At 49.3% G+C, this 14,041-nt stretch overlaps 1 protein-coding gene across 5 annotated transcripts in view; it reads left to right on the forward strand.

Moving 5' to 3' along the window:
• Positions 1 to 14,041, forward strand: part of RYR3 (ryanodine receptor 3) — a 1,864,151-nt gene that overhangs the window by 1,442,486 nt on the left and 407,624 nt on the right. For all 5 annotated transcript variants that reach the window (XM_086937034.1, XM_086937032.1, XM_086937031.1 and 2 more), the window contains 2 exons: positions 203 to 282; positions 11,707 to 11,783. In XM_086937034.1, coding sequence (XP_086793160.1) covers positions 203 to 282; positions 11,707 to 11,783 — 157 coding nt within the window. The remainder of the gene's footprint in view (positions 1 to 202; positions 283 to 11,706; positions 11,784 to 14,041) is intronic.

Raw genomic sequence — 14,041 nt, forward strand, 5'->3', positions numbered from 1 at the left:
GGGAGAGGTAAATAAAAAAGAAAATCACATAGAAAATCTGTTCTTGTGACTTCAGCCGCCTGTTTTATTAGATATCCAACACGCCTCCAAAGGAAGTGGCTGTAATGAGTAAGGAGCTGCAGGTTCTTTTTAGCAGGTGAATGATGGGAATGCATTTGGCAGTGATGTGCTTAGGGTCTAATGATCTGCCTTGTTGCTGCAGGTGAAATGAGCCCCATGGTGGTCGAAACACTGAAGCTCGGTATCGCCGTTCTCAACGGTGGCAACACAGTCGTCCAACAGGTAGGACCTCCTCTCTTTAATTCTAGTTTCCTGTCTTTCTTTCCATTTTTATTCTCTTTTTATATACACTTTTACTTTTAAAAAGGAAGTTTTCATTGTGGTCTTTCTTTTATGTGTTTTTTATTCTGATTCACAATTCTGTGTAATGTGTGTGTTATTTATTCTTCCTTTGTCGTTATCTTTTTAATTGTATTTTCACCTTTTTCCTTTGCCATTCTATACTTTTTGTATTTCTTTGCTCTCCTATATTCCTTTTATTCTTTGGACTTCTTTCTTTCGTTATTTTTGTCATTATTTTCTTTTCTTGCAAACTGTTTTTGTTTTGTGTTTCATTCATTTAACTTGCCATAAGTGTTGTTATATTTATGTTTCTTTCCTTGCTTGTTTGTAGTTTCAGTATTTACTTTCTCCTTCTTTCTCGGCTGTTTTTATCTGATATTTTTTTTTGTCATAGTTTCTTTTTTCCTTGGCATCTTTAGGTTTTTTAATTACTTGTGTGTTTTGCTTAATCCTGATAAATTTTTCTTGTTTGCTACCTTTTATGTCTTGGCACCAATGTCTTTTACACCTGGCTTTTTTTCTACTTTTTTTTAACCTGTTCAATTAGTTCTCCATCTTTGGATTTTCCTAGATCCACGTGCTTGAATCATGCCCTACCATCGACCATGGGGAGGGGGGGGCGTGGGTTGGGTCAACATTATCTTTAAAGTATCAGTATACTATTAAACATAGTCCGAAAATACTTTAAACATTACATTGTCACATTAGAAACCCAACCACCTCCTTGAAAAAGATTCAAAATCAGCCAGTGAGATAAGGGCATAATAAACACTATTCTCCACAAGTTCACTATGCCACAGATCTCTGCTGCACATCGTGTGTGAAGGGAGTCCCTCTGAGCTCTGCCTAAATATGTTCAGATAAGACTTTTTGTTGCCCTACCCCAAGAGCAGCCTTCTGATTTCTGGGGGTTGTTTCTATAGTTTGAGCAAGTAATGCCCAAATCTTCTAAAAGTCTGCTTCACCAAGGCAGGGGCCCTCATAGATTGCATTTATTGCCTATTTCTATCCCATAATGAGAAAGGCTGCAAAGTCTGAAGGACTGCTACTGTGACTGCTCTAGAGGTTCAAGGCAGATGTACCCTATTGCCTCTATAAGTGAAATAATTTTCCATTCTAGCGTAAAAAGCTCCAAAAGAGAGCATTCCTAGTAGAGATCTGATTCCAAAATGACTTCTTTCACGATGTACCTACAACGCTTTATAAACAATCTCACAAAAATTGCAGAAAGCCAACATTTGCAGTCCGTTTTTCTGAAGTAATAATCGTGACCAAGAAGTTTCAGGCGCCTTCAGCCCCTTCAAAACTTAAACTATCTGATAAAAACAGGTTAGTGTTAGATTCCTTACCGTAGAATATCCCCAGGCATCAGACTGGATCCGGAAAGTTTTCGTCAGCAGTACCCCTGCACATTGCTAGGTGTCATCTGCCGCTCCGCGTCCGTCGCCGGCGTGATCACCGGGATGATGTCGTTGGAGTACTTAGACGCCGACCTCGCGTGCTGACGTCAGTTCTTCTTTTTTCCGCGCCAGCAAGCGCAGATCCGGGAAGAGAAGTACTCTTAGTCATTTTTTACTAACTTTTTTTAATCTATTTTGATCACTTTTCGAGTCGACCCTCGACTCGCGGTGCCAATAGGGATGAATGGTTTCAAACCTTGCAAGAACTGTCACCGCTTGATGTCGGTTACTCACCCCCACCCTCGGTGCCTTTACTGTCTTGGGGCCGACCATGATGACAAGTCGTGCCCCGACTGCCGGGCCTTGACCTCGAAGGCTAGACGGGAGCGGTCCCGTAAGCTGCTCGAGCTCCGGCAGTCGGCTCCGCGCCGTTCAAGGTCCCGGTCGAGGAGGAAGTCGAGGGACCGATCGCGGAGCCGCGGTCATCGCCGCTCGACAAGTCAACACCACTCGTCGGGCTCCAAGTCCTCAGGTAAGTCGAGGCATTCGAAAAAGAAGTCGAAGAGGCATCATTGCTCTTCTGACTCCCCCCGACGCTCGCGTGACTCAGCCGGGGGTTCGGGCGACACCGCCCATGCGGATCCGGGCTGCACGCGACGCCGGAGGAGATACATGACTCCATCGTAGCCATGAGGACTCACTTCCCTCCGTCGGACCCCGTCGAGGTGCCTTCATGCCCCATGGGTCCGTCTGGGAGCACTAGCGGGCCGGCGGCGGCACCGTCGGTTGCTTCTGCCCCGGCGCTGTTGGGTGCTTCGGCCCTGGTGCCGTCATCGACTCTATCCCGATGCCGCAGGGCTCCATAGGATCCAGGCCTGGATCCGGGTCATCGCCAGTCGACCTTACAACTCCTCCGCTGGCGCCGACCCCGAGGGTGTTGCTCCGAATGACGCTGTCCCCAGTCTCAGCCCTGTTCCAGGTACGGTGTCGGACCGGCGCCGTCCGGCATCGGACCGGCGCCGTCTCCGGCGTCGATGGGTGGGCAATTTACCTACGACCTGGCTCCATCATTTTTTACTTACTATCAGGAGATGGATGACGAGGACGACTGGGAGTGGTCTGAGGACCCTCTGGCACTACAGTGCCAGTTGATCCAGGACAGGGCAGACGAGCTAGGGGAGGCCAGTGGTCTGGACACTTCGCCCGACACTGGATTTGTCTCTCCTCCCTCTGTGGCTACCGAGGAGGGGGCTGCTTACAGCGTGGTGTTGACTAGGGCGGCCAAGGCCTGGGCTCTTGAGCTCCCTGTCTCGGCCGTGAGGACTAACCTCCTCACTGAGGTGCTCAAACCGCAGGCAAGCTCCTTGGAGCCTCTAATGCCGTTTAACGAGACCCTCACTGACGTTCTGCTGGGCACCTGGTCCTAGCCCTCCACAGGCCTTCCTGTGGATCGGAACGTGGCCCGACACCACCGCCCGGCTCCGGGCGACTCTATCTTCCTGTCCTTTCATTCCACCCCCGAGAGCCTGGTGATCCAGGCTTCTACGTCCCAAACCGCATTACCGACCGCTCCTCCAGATCGGGAATCCAAAAGGTACGATCAATTTGGGAAGAAACAGTTTTCCTCCTTGAGTTTGGGGCTGCAGTCTGTCAACACCGCCTGCCTTTTGGGCCGTTACACCCACTCTTTGTGGGATACAGTTGGGGAGGTGCTGCCACAGTGCCCGGAGGAGGCCCAGGCAAAGCTCACCCAAGCCCTGGCGGAAGGGCGGGATGCAGCACGCTTCTCAATACAGTGTGGACTCGACACCACGGACTCGCTGGGTAGGGTGATTGCAACAACAGTGGCAATTAGCCGCCACACCTGGCTGAGGTCCGCCATGTTTTCGGGGGATGTCCAGGCCACCCTCATGGACATGCCCTTTGATGGCCGTCGCCTCTTTGGCGACAAGGCGGACAGTGTACTGGAGCCTTTAAAGAACTCAAGGGCTACGGCCAAGTCCTTGGGCCTAGGCCAATGCCAACAAACGTATGATTTTCGCTCTTTTCGTCCAGCCAGCCACAGGCCGCAGACTGAGGCTCAACGCGGTCACGGACGTGGTTACCGCCGCGGCGGTACCGGGGGACACCGGCAGGGTCAGTCCACACCCGCCCCTGCAGCATCTGCCTCTAAGCCTTCCTAGTCCGGCATTTCAGGCCCATTCATCGCCAGTAGGGGGCAGGGTCTGCCATCACCTCCCCCACTGGCGCACCATCAGGTCGAAGAGGTGGGTGCTGCAAATCGTCCGAAGGGGCTACTCCCTCCCCTTCGAGGCCACCCCTCCAGCCATGCCACCGCAGTACCACTGCATGTCGGGGATCACTTGCAACTTCTGCAGGAGGACGTTATGGCCCTCTTGGCCAACGGGGCCATCGAGCGCGTTCCTGGGCCAATAGTAGGATGTGGTTGCTATTCCCACTACTTTCTGGTACCCAAGAAGGGCAAAGGAGGCCTACGCCCTATCTTGGACCTACGGAGCGTCAACGGCTTCCTCCGGAAGGAGAAGTTCGAGATGCTGACTTTGGCTCAGGTCTTAGCTGCCCTGGACCCAGAAGACTGGATGGTAGCGTTGGACTTGCAGGATGCGTATTTCCACATCCCCGTCCTGCCGGCCCACCAGCTTTACCTGCGGTTCACAGTAGGCCACGAGCAATTTCCTTTTACCGTGCTCCCCTTCGGCCTTACCAGCGCCCCACGGATGTTCACGAAAATGATGGCATTGGTCGCAACTCACCTGCGCAGATTAGGGGTTTCAGTCTTCCCATATGTCGACGATTGGTTGTTGAAGGCGGGCTCGCCCCAAACAGTCATCTCCCACCTCCAGACTACGGCCGACCTCCTGCACTCGCTGGGGTTCTCCATCAACGTGCCGAAGTCACACTTGTGCCCCTCTCTGAAGCTCCTTTTCAACGAGCGGTTCTGGACTCAGCACAGTTTCGGGTTTATCCCCCCGAACAGCGGGTTCGGGATTTTCAGGCTCTGATTCCGATCTTTCAGCCTTTATCCCGAGTCTCGGTCAGGTTGACACTGCGCTCCTGGGGCTGATGGCCTCCTGCATCCTTCTGGTGCATCACGCCCGGTGGCGGATGCGGGCTCTGCAGTGGGACCTGAAGTTTCAGTGGGCACAGCATCAGGGCAACCGATCCGACCATGTCCTGATCTCGGAGGGCACTGCGAGTCAATTGCAGTGGTGGCTCACGAACTGCGATTGGGTCAGCAGCAGATCTCTCTCCCTTCCCCAACCGGAACACGTAGTGGTGACAGATGCGTCCCTCCTGGGATGGTGGGGCCACCTGGGAGAGAGGCAGATCAGAGGCCTTTGGTCTTCAGCGGAGTCTCGGCTCCATATCAACCTTCTGGAGCTGCGGGCGATCCGACTTGCACTGAAGGCATTCCTTCCCTCTGTCCGGGGAAGTGTAGTGCAGGTGTTCACGGACAACACCACCACCATGTGGTACTGCAACAAACAGGGCGGGGTGGGGTCATGGACCCTCTGTCAGGAGGCTCTGCGCCTCTAGACATGGCTGGAACACCAGGGCATTACCCTGGTGGTTCAACACCTGGCAGGCTCCTTGAACGGCAGGGCGGACAAACTCAGTCGCCGGTGCATGATGGATCACAAATGGCATCTGAACTCGAACGTGGCGCAAGGTCTCTTTCAGCAGTGGGGAGAGATCTATTCGACACCGAAGAGAACGCGCAATGTCATCAGTTCTGCGCGTTGGAATTTCCAAGGCGGCACTCGCTCGGCGACGCTTTTCATCGCGAGTGAAGCAGCGGTCTGTTGTACGCCTTGCTGCCTATACCACTTCTGCCCAGAGTGCTGAAGAAGATCAGGCGAGACCGAGCCCAAGTCATCTTTGTGGCTCCGGACTGGGCACGAAGATACTAGTATCCCGAGCTACTCAGCATGTCAGTCGATCCTCCAATTCGTCTGCCTCTTCAGGAGGACCTTCTGTCGCAGCAGCAGGGGACGGTCTTCCACCCGAACCTGTCCAGTCTCCACCTACATGCGTGGAGATTGAGCGGCGGCAGTTGAGGCCATTTGACTTGCCTCCTGAAGTTTGCGATGTGATTCTGGCAGCCAGGCGTCCCTCCACAAAAACGGTATACGCCTGAAGGTGGAACAAATTTGTGACATGGTGCACAGCAAAGGCTGTAGATCCACTCTCTGCCCCTCTTTCAGAGGTTCTCCTCTTCCTTCTTTCTCTTGCCCAGCAGGGCACTGCTCTGGGCACTCTCAAGGGCTACCTCTCGGCCATTTCAGCCTTTCTAAGGCTTCCTGATCAACCTTCTCTTTTCAAGTCCCCTTTTGTAAATAGATTCTTGAAAGGCATCACACACATGTTCCCTCCTGTTCCTTTCGTGATGCCTCAGTGGGATTTGAATCTTGTTCTAAAGTATCTGATGTGCTCTCCCTTTGAGCCTCTTCATAACTGTCCTCTTCGTCTTCTGACTCTTAAGAATGCGTTCCTGGTTGCCATCACCTCTTCCCATCCAGACAAGGTTGTTCTAAGGACTCGTTCTTCTTTCATGCCCAAAGTGGTCACAGCCTTTCATAATGGGCAGTCCATCACCTTGCCCACCTACTATCCGCCTCCGCATCCCTCGAAAGAGGAAGAGAGGCTCCACAGTCTGGCCCCAAGACGTGCGCTCTCAATCTATCTGGACCGCACATGCCAGTTCCGGGTGGACGACCAGCTCTTTGTTGGTTACGTGGGCGCAAAGAAGGGACGGGCAGTGCACAAGCGGACCATCTCTCGGTGGGCCATCTTGTGTATCAAGGTTTGTTACTCCTTGGCGAAAAAGGAGCCTCCTGTTGGGCTGCGCGCCCATTCCACTCGGGCCACGGCGGCTACTACTGTCCAGAGTCGGGGAGACATCTGCCAGGCAGCTACGTGGGCCTCTCTGCACACGTGTGCTAGACACTACTGCCTGGACAAAAAGTCCGGAGAGATGGCTTTTTCGGCCGTTCCGTTCTCCAGTACTTTCTTGTGTGATCTTGGTTCGTAGACCCACCACAGGGGTTGGTATTGCTGGGGTATCTCTTCTAAGGTAAGGAATCTAACACTAACCTGTTTCTTTCAGATGCACAAGTTTCTTACCTTCGGTAACGATATGTCTGTAAGAAACAGTAGTTAGTGTTAGATTCCTTACCGCCCCACCCATCCTCCCTGTTCTGCGAACCGATATCTAGGGTTAAGGACATCCCTTTCAGGGCCCTATTTCATGGCACCAGTGTCGGTTTCTATCACAGCTCTGCATTCCTGGCGCTGAAGGCTATGTACAGAACTGACGGCAGTGCGCGAGGGCGGCGTCTAAGTACTCCGACAACGTCATTGTGAGAAGTTGACCTGATATATGATGCTCACTAGTTCTAGTGATCACCTTGTATCAGTCCAAACAACCCCTAAGGTGATTGGTTGTAAGTCAACCTTATAGACCAGCTATTCTAATGGTAGCATGGACAAAGCAGTCTTAGGCTAAACTCTTTTGGCATGTGAAGCCAGCTGTTTTACCACATATAACCCCTTGAATACCAAGTGAAAGGACACCACACAGGTTGTTATGAAAATAAACAGTATATTTATTACCAAAAAACACCTCTGAACTCTTTATGAGAGCAGAGAGCTAAGCACATGACAAGACTCTTAAGAAAAATACGTTTAAGTTGCACGAATTACAATTGTGCCCTAGGGGCACGTCAAACCATATACTAAGGAATGGAGCACCGAAATGCTCTCGTTACCTCACACACGGGCTGCGGGTGCATAGGTGTGAAAGTGCGTCGGGTTTCTGCGTTGAAGTCAATGGAGCCTTGAAGAAAGGATGCTGCAGGCGACCAGGAGGAAGCTGTCCGGAGTGATCCAAGGGTGGATCAAGGAAGATGAAGACCTGAAAGCAGAAGGGACAATGTTCAAAGTCACTAGCCAGTGACTGGAGTGGAACCAGGAAGGAACCAGATGCTGTTGTCACGATCAGGTGAAGAGTGGACGCTTGACTCTGCAGCCACGTGGACCAGGAGGTGTCTCTGATGACCAGGATGGAGGCACGAGCTGTCCCATGCAGGTTCTCGCTGTCGGCGGTGTTGGTTCCAGATTCGGCGTCAACAGGCCTTGGCAAAGGCAACCCACGCGGTGAGTGAAAAAGGCGTCTGGTGCGGACCAGGAGGGTCCGGGGTACTTCTCTTCTGGAAGGAAGCAAGGGCCAGTCTGGAGCAACCAGACCAGCAGTGTTGATGTTGTGGATCATCGTCTAGGAGGCCACTAGCCAGCCGGCAAGTGACCAGACAACGCGTCGAGCAGCAATCAAGCAAAAAGGCCCCACGCAGATCTCGTGGATGCTGGAGGGCTGAACTTCTGGGCAGGAGCTGCGCGGGGCTGGGGCTTCTCAATCCCCAAAGCACTTCGTCGAGGATGCCTCTGAATTCGTGCTGGAAGCGAAGTGCAGTTTCTTCAAGATGGCCGGTCCCACGTGTCTCGTCGCACCCACGGATCTCAGCTGTGCTGCAGATGTAGGTTGAGGTCGGAGAGGTCTGGAAGTCCGGGTCTCGTCGGGCTCTGAAGTCTGGATCCACTCGGGAAGACGACAAAGTGAACCTCAGGAACGCTTCATGGTGCCTGCTTGTGCAGGGTGGTAACTCCTTGGCCACAAGGGAGATTTCTTCAGTCTTCTGTGGAGCAGAACGGCGAAGTCCAATGTTTCATCTTGTAGATTAAATTCAGGATAATCTAATTTGGAATGGGACCCGCTCCTACCTTTATCCTGCTAAAGGGGGCTGTACTATCACTAGGTCCCTCCTATGGGTGGGACCAGGAAGGGGGTGGTTACACCCCCTATCCTTTGTCCGGTTTCGCGCCAGAGCTGGGGCTGGAGTGCCCAGCAACGGGTTTGAGCCGGTGTATGCACTGGGCACCTTGTGTGCCCCAGGCATGTCTCATTCCTTTCAGGCCTGTCCTACCCAATACACAAAATCCTGTCTGGGGTGGTGCTAGCACCTCCCAAGGTAGGAAACCCTTTGTCCAGGCCTCCCTCACTGGAAGGACTCCCAGCAGCAGGAGATCAGACTTGTGTCTGTGGTGGGAGCATCCATTTTGTGATGCTGAGGCTCGAGTTAACTTTAACCGGGGTTCACAGTTACATACATATCATGTCCCTCTAAAAGTGTGAATGCTACCCCTGTCGCCAGAATTGGCGAGGGGGTAGTATTCCAATTCGTATGACACCTTACTCAACATGTTTTGATAATGCTATGCCAAAGTTAGCAATAACCGCAAGGATTATAATGCACTTAAGAGGATATGGTGTAGCGTTATCATGGAAACAGCTGAAAGACTTGGTTCCGAAAGCTGCAGACAGGCTCAGCTCATGCCAGAGCACTATCTCACATATTTCCAAGCACTCTGCCTCCAGGATTGTTAAGGCCTGCCACAGGAGTGACTTATAGGAGTATATGTGTCCATTTTAGGGTTAGATATAGGTATACTATATCTAAAGCAATGGGTGATTACACCACCTTACCCCAGCTGATTGATCAGCCAGTTGTGTCAGATTTGGATGGCCAGCCAGGGGGGCATAATATATGCTGCAGCCCCTGGTAGGCCTTGGGTTCACTTATGCCCTGGGTACCTATGGTACACTGTACAAGGACTTACAAGAGTGACCCAATACCAATTGGTAAATGCAGCTAAAGTACATGGATGTCAATTCTGAGAGAGAACAGCTAGGCTGTGGGTCTGATTAGCAGGCCCACAGCCAGGAAAAGTCGTAAACCAGTGAAGTAAAAAGCAAAAATCTGGGGTGACCATAGGATTGCAGACCATACTCTCCTACAGTCATCCCTGTGTTCACGACACCGACAACCGACACGGAGCCGTAGACGACGCCTAATGATGCGCAGGGGTACTGCTGACGAAAACTTTCCGGATCCAGTCTGACGCCTGGGGATATTCTAAGGTAAGGATAATATCGTTACCGAAGGTAAGTAACTTGTGCGTTGACTCCAAACTCTATGATATTGGCCCTGTCATGAGAAATATGCAGACCAATGCAGGACGATACATTGCAGATCATATACAGAGGTAAGTTGAAACAGTTCCGTTTGTAGTGCTATAGTCACACTTTTAACATGATTTTGTATTTATAAAAACAAAACCCCAAAGCTGGATTTTGTTTTTTGACAATACAAATTTTCAATGACCGTTACTGCTAGGTTTTACCCAATGGTGATAGACAGTGAAAACCACCCACTCTAAATCGGATGGGCAGTTAAAGGGCCTCTCCTCCAATAGCCCTTACGCTGGGTGGTTGTCAGAGTAGTATGTCAGCGATGGAGATGGGCTAGTCTCTGGTACTGATGTACGTAAGGTCGCCCACCTGTGAATCAGGCGGGCAAAACTTCAGTATGGTGGAGAGGTTGCTCTGTCACCATTGTGGCAGACTACCCTCTCCACCAAACTATAAATCAGTCCCTGAAAACCTTATTGTAAAGTCCAAATTAGGCACTGAGTGAAAAAAGAGTTTATATGGGGCCTTTTAGGACTTTTTCTCCAGTGAGATGGCCACCAATCTCATTGGATCTGAACACTGTGTCAGCAAAGTTGATGTAATATCCTTTTGAACAAATCCACAAAGCAGAGATAAACTGCAATTCCTTGAAAGACGTACTCCTACTTGCACCAACATTAGCAAGGACAGTCAGTGGCTTCTCAGCTTTCACCTTTAAAGAACTTCTTCTCCAATTTCCTAAGGGCAGTGTCGGTTTGGAGAATGAACTCCCACTTCATTCCCAAGGTGGCCACTGTTTTCATTCTTAATGAAAGCTGTTCTTTTAGAACCCGACCGAAGCACTAGAAAAAGCATTTCACATTTATTTATATCCAGAAATTTCTAAAATAAGACCAAAAACTTCCATAAATTGAACTCATAGGCTCCCCCTATTCAAGCAAGGCAAAGCATGTTAGGTGATGAAGGCTGCACTAAAAAACAGGCCAACCCCTCAACAGCCCTATAATGGTGCACTAAACAAGGAGCATATTCTTCACAGAAGTGCCTAAAGGATGCCTGATGGCAACCGAGTTGAATGCACACATCCTATTCAGGACTACTGCCTAGAAGAAACAGTACAGAGAGACAGAGCAGTGGGAAAAGCGATCCTTCAAAATATTTTTCTGAAAGGTGAGCTTATCTTTGTTTACCCACCAGGCACTATTTGGTAATATACAAATGTACATGTGCTTGCTATTTTGATTCAAGCATAAGAATCTACAAAACAATTCAAAGCTAGAGACGAAAAAAGCCACTTGCCTATAACTAAAGTTCTCTAACTAGGTATCTTTCATAGACTCACATGCAACACTGTCTCCTGCCATTTAGACGCTCAATGCCAGTGAAAATTCTTTCATACTCCTATGACAAAATCTGAGGGATGCTTCTTCTAGGGAGAATGGTTTCAATATGTTCTTACCTTAATGCTTGAAGTTTGGGTCTTTTTCAGCGACATAGGCTACTAAAGAGAGTCTTTAAAACATGTTCAAGCTATGTTCTCAGTAGACTGCTATTTCAAAGTTATCTTTGTACTCCCATCTTGACAACAGGGAATAATTTAGTTGTGTAAATGTAGGAACGATGCCATCACCGAAGAACTGTTGTTACAGGTACGTATTCCTATTCATTTTTTATTTTAATACTTTTTTCCTTCCTAGTATGTTCAGTTTCTTTGTATGTGGGACTACGCCCTAACCCAGAGATACCCGCCTGCAGGAAGCCTCAACGCTGACTAATCTTAACCTTTTGTTTATATATGTCTACTTTCAACCATCAGCCTCACATCCTTGCAGATTACCAAAGAGATTTCTTTTCCTAGCAAATAATGCAGAACTAATAGATAAAATATTTCCATCTTATTTACTTTTTTTTGTTTAGAAAATGTTGGATTACCTGAAAGAGAAGAAAGATGCTGGGTTTTTCCAGAGTTTGTCTGCCCTGATGCAATCCTGCAGGTAAATTGCTAGAAACTAGTGTCTCATTTTTGCATTTCAATCCATTCTTCCAGATTAGGCTGAAGTGCAGTATCTAGCTGAGAAGCAGCATCTTGTTTCGGGATTTAAAATTGCATGCATTTTTTATGTTTTTATGAAAGTACCACCACATTTGAGCAGGGATAAAGGGCCATATTATCAAGCAAGGGCGATACATTATCGCCGCTTTTATCGGCAGGAAACTGCCGCTAAAGCAGCGATAATGGGCTTGATAATATGCCCCTGTGAATTCCCATTGAAGCCCAGTTTCTGGTGTTAACCTGGGCTTCTTTGAGTAGGAGAGTACCAGCTCTTCTTAATGTCAAGCAGGTACTTTGGAGTAGTGAGTATAGGCACTCCTATGTTTCTGCTTAATGCACTGCTGTATACAGATTTTTATAGAGAACTGATACCTCAATTTAGGGCCCGGTTTCAATGTTTGGTGGAAAGCCACCTGACAGCTAGTCAGAGGCTTTCCGCGTGACATCGATGGTTTCCCTCCAACCGCCATATTACAGTGAGGGAAACCCATGGGGGGTTCCACTGTGCCTCAAGCCCATTGGAGCATCGGAATGACACATAATCCCATGATCGAGGAGCCAGCCTCGGCCCGCATCGGGATTATGATGTCACTTTTCCACAGCCTTTCCATGTCGGCCTTTCCGAAATGGAAAGGGTGTTCTAAACTGACTTTGGGGGCCCCTATCAGGTCCCCTTTGCCCCTGACCCTCCACTATCGGGCATGGTAAACATCCCTGCACCATGTGGCAGGCACCTCATGCTGCAGGGATGTTTACCGACATCCATTTTTCAATGGCAGCTTGTGCTGCAGGCCTTTTCAGCCCACCGCACAAGCTGCCATTGAGAAATGGAAGTTTCTGACCGCCCTATGGACAGTCACATCCAAATTCTGTCGTCGGAACTGCGGACCTATGGTTGGGCATTTCCAACTGCACTACATCACAATGCATTAAGTGTCCTCAACCCAGCTTCCTCACCGCTTACTCCTTAACGTAAAGCTTCTCTTTGACCCTGTACAGTGCTCGGCTGTCTTTTGGCTTGGTTTGCACTATAGAAATAACACATATACGTGTATACAAACATACACAGCAAGGCCCTGAAAATGAAATGTGTGTTTCTCCACCTTTTGCCCTGCTATGAAATTTTTGAATCAAATCTGCTTGATACACCGATCCTCTCATGTCAGTAAAGCATGCCTTTGTGCACCCTTCAGTTGAGGCACAGAACAACAACTTGCATAAGATCAGCTACCATCCTAGGTGCAGAGCTGGGAATAAGGCCCATGCCTGCTGACTTTTACTTAGCTTCCACAACTGGACTGCACATACCTCTAAAAAGGGGTAACATTCATCAGTGGGTTTATTATGATATGGTCTTGTCAGGAGGATCCATGCATCCCATTTAAATTCAATAAGTAACATCGCAACATCCCTAAGAAGATGGAGACTGGTGCCCCATGTCCCACAAATGCTCTGGGCGCGTTAACCAGGTAACCAGAACTGGCTTATACTAGTGACTTCAGCTACGTGTTCAACAACAGGGTGGATGTGCTACAGCTGCTGAGAACCTGTAGCTGGTGACATAGTTTGATGGGTTAGTGCACTCGCTACACTAAATCTATAAACCCCTCTCTTAATTCTGGTGACTTTACGAATATTCGACCTTCAAGATTGTGGCTTGTAGTTTATCACCACATACCCTTGTGTACATTTATTTTAGAGATAGCAGTTCAATTGGTACAGCTTTACCCATCAGTCCACAGAAATAGCATATCTGAAAGGCACTGTAAGTTATGAATTCCTTACCTTAGAATTACCCCCTGGCGTCAGACTGGATTTTTCTTCAGCAGTACCCCTGCATGTCCTTAGGATGTGTCGGTCGACAATTGTTCATCGTTGTCGTCATAATCGCTGGAATGACATCACGGTATCTACTTAGACGGCCCCCTGCACGCTGGCATCAGTTCTTTCTTTTTTTCCGCACCAGCCAGCACAGATCCGGAGAAAGCCATACCCTTCGTCTTTTTTTACTAGAGTGTTTTCGATTTTAGTTTTTTACTTCTTTTTTTGAGTCGTTCGACTCCTGGTGTAAGGGATGTCACATCGTCAGACGGGCTTCAAACCTTGTGACTCCTGTCACAAGTTGATGTCAGTCATGGACCCACATCTCGTGTGCCTTTGGTGTTTGGAGTGCGCCCACGACCTGTAGTCGTGCTCCAT

The sequence above is a fragment of the Lissotriton vulgaris genome, chromosome 9 (assembly GCF_964263255.1).
Source record: "Lissotriton vulgaris chromosome 9, aLisVul1.2, whole genome shotgun sequence".
NCBI classification, from domain to species: domain Eukaryota; kingdom Metazoa; phylum Chordata; class Amphibia; order Caudata; family Salamandridae; genus Lissotriton; species Lissotriton vulgaris.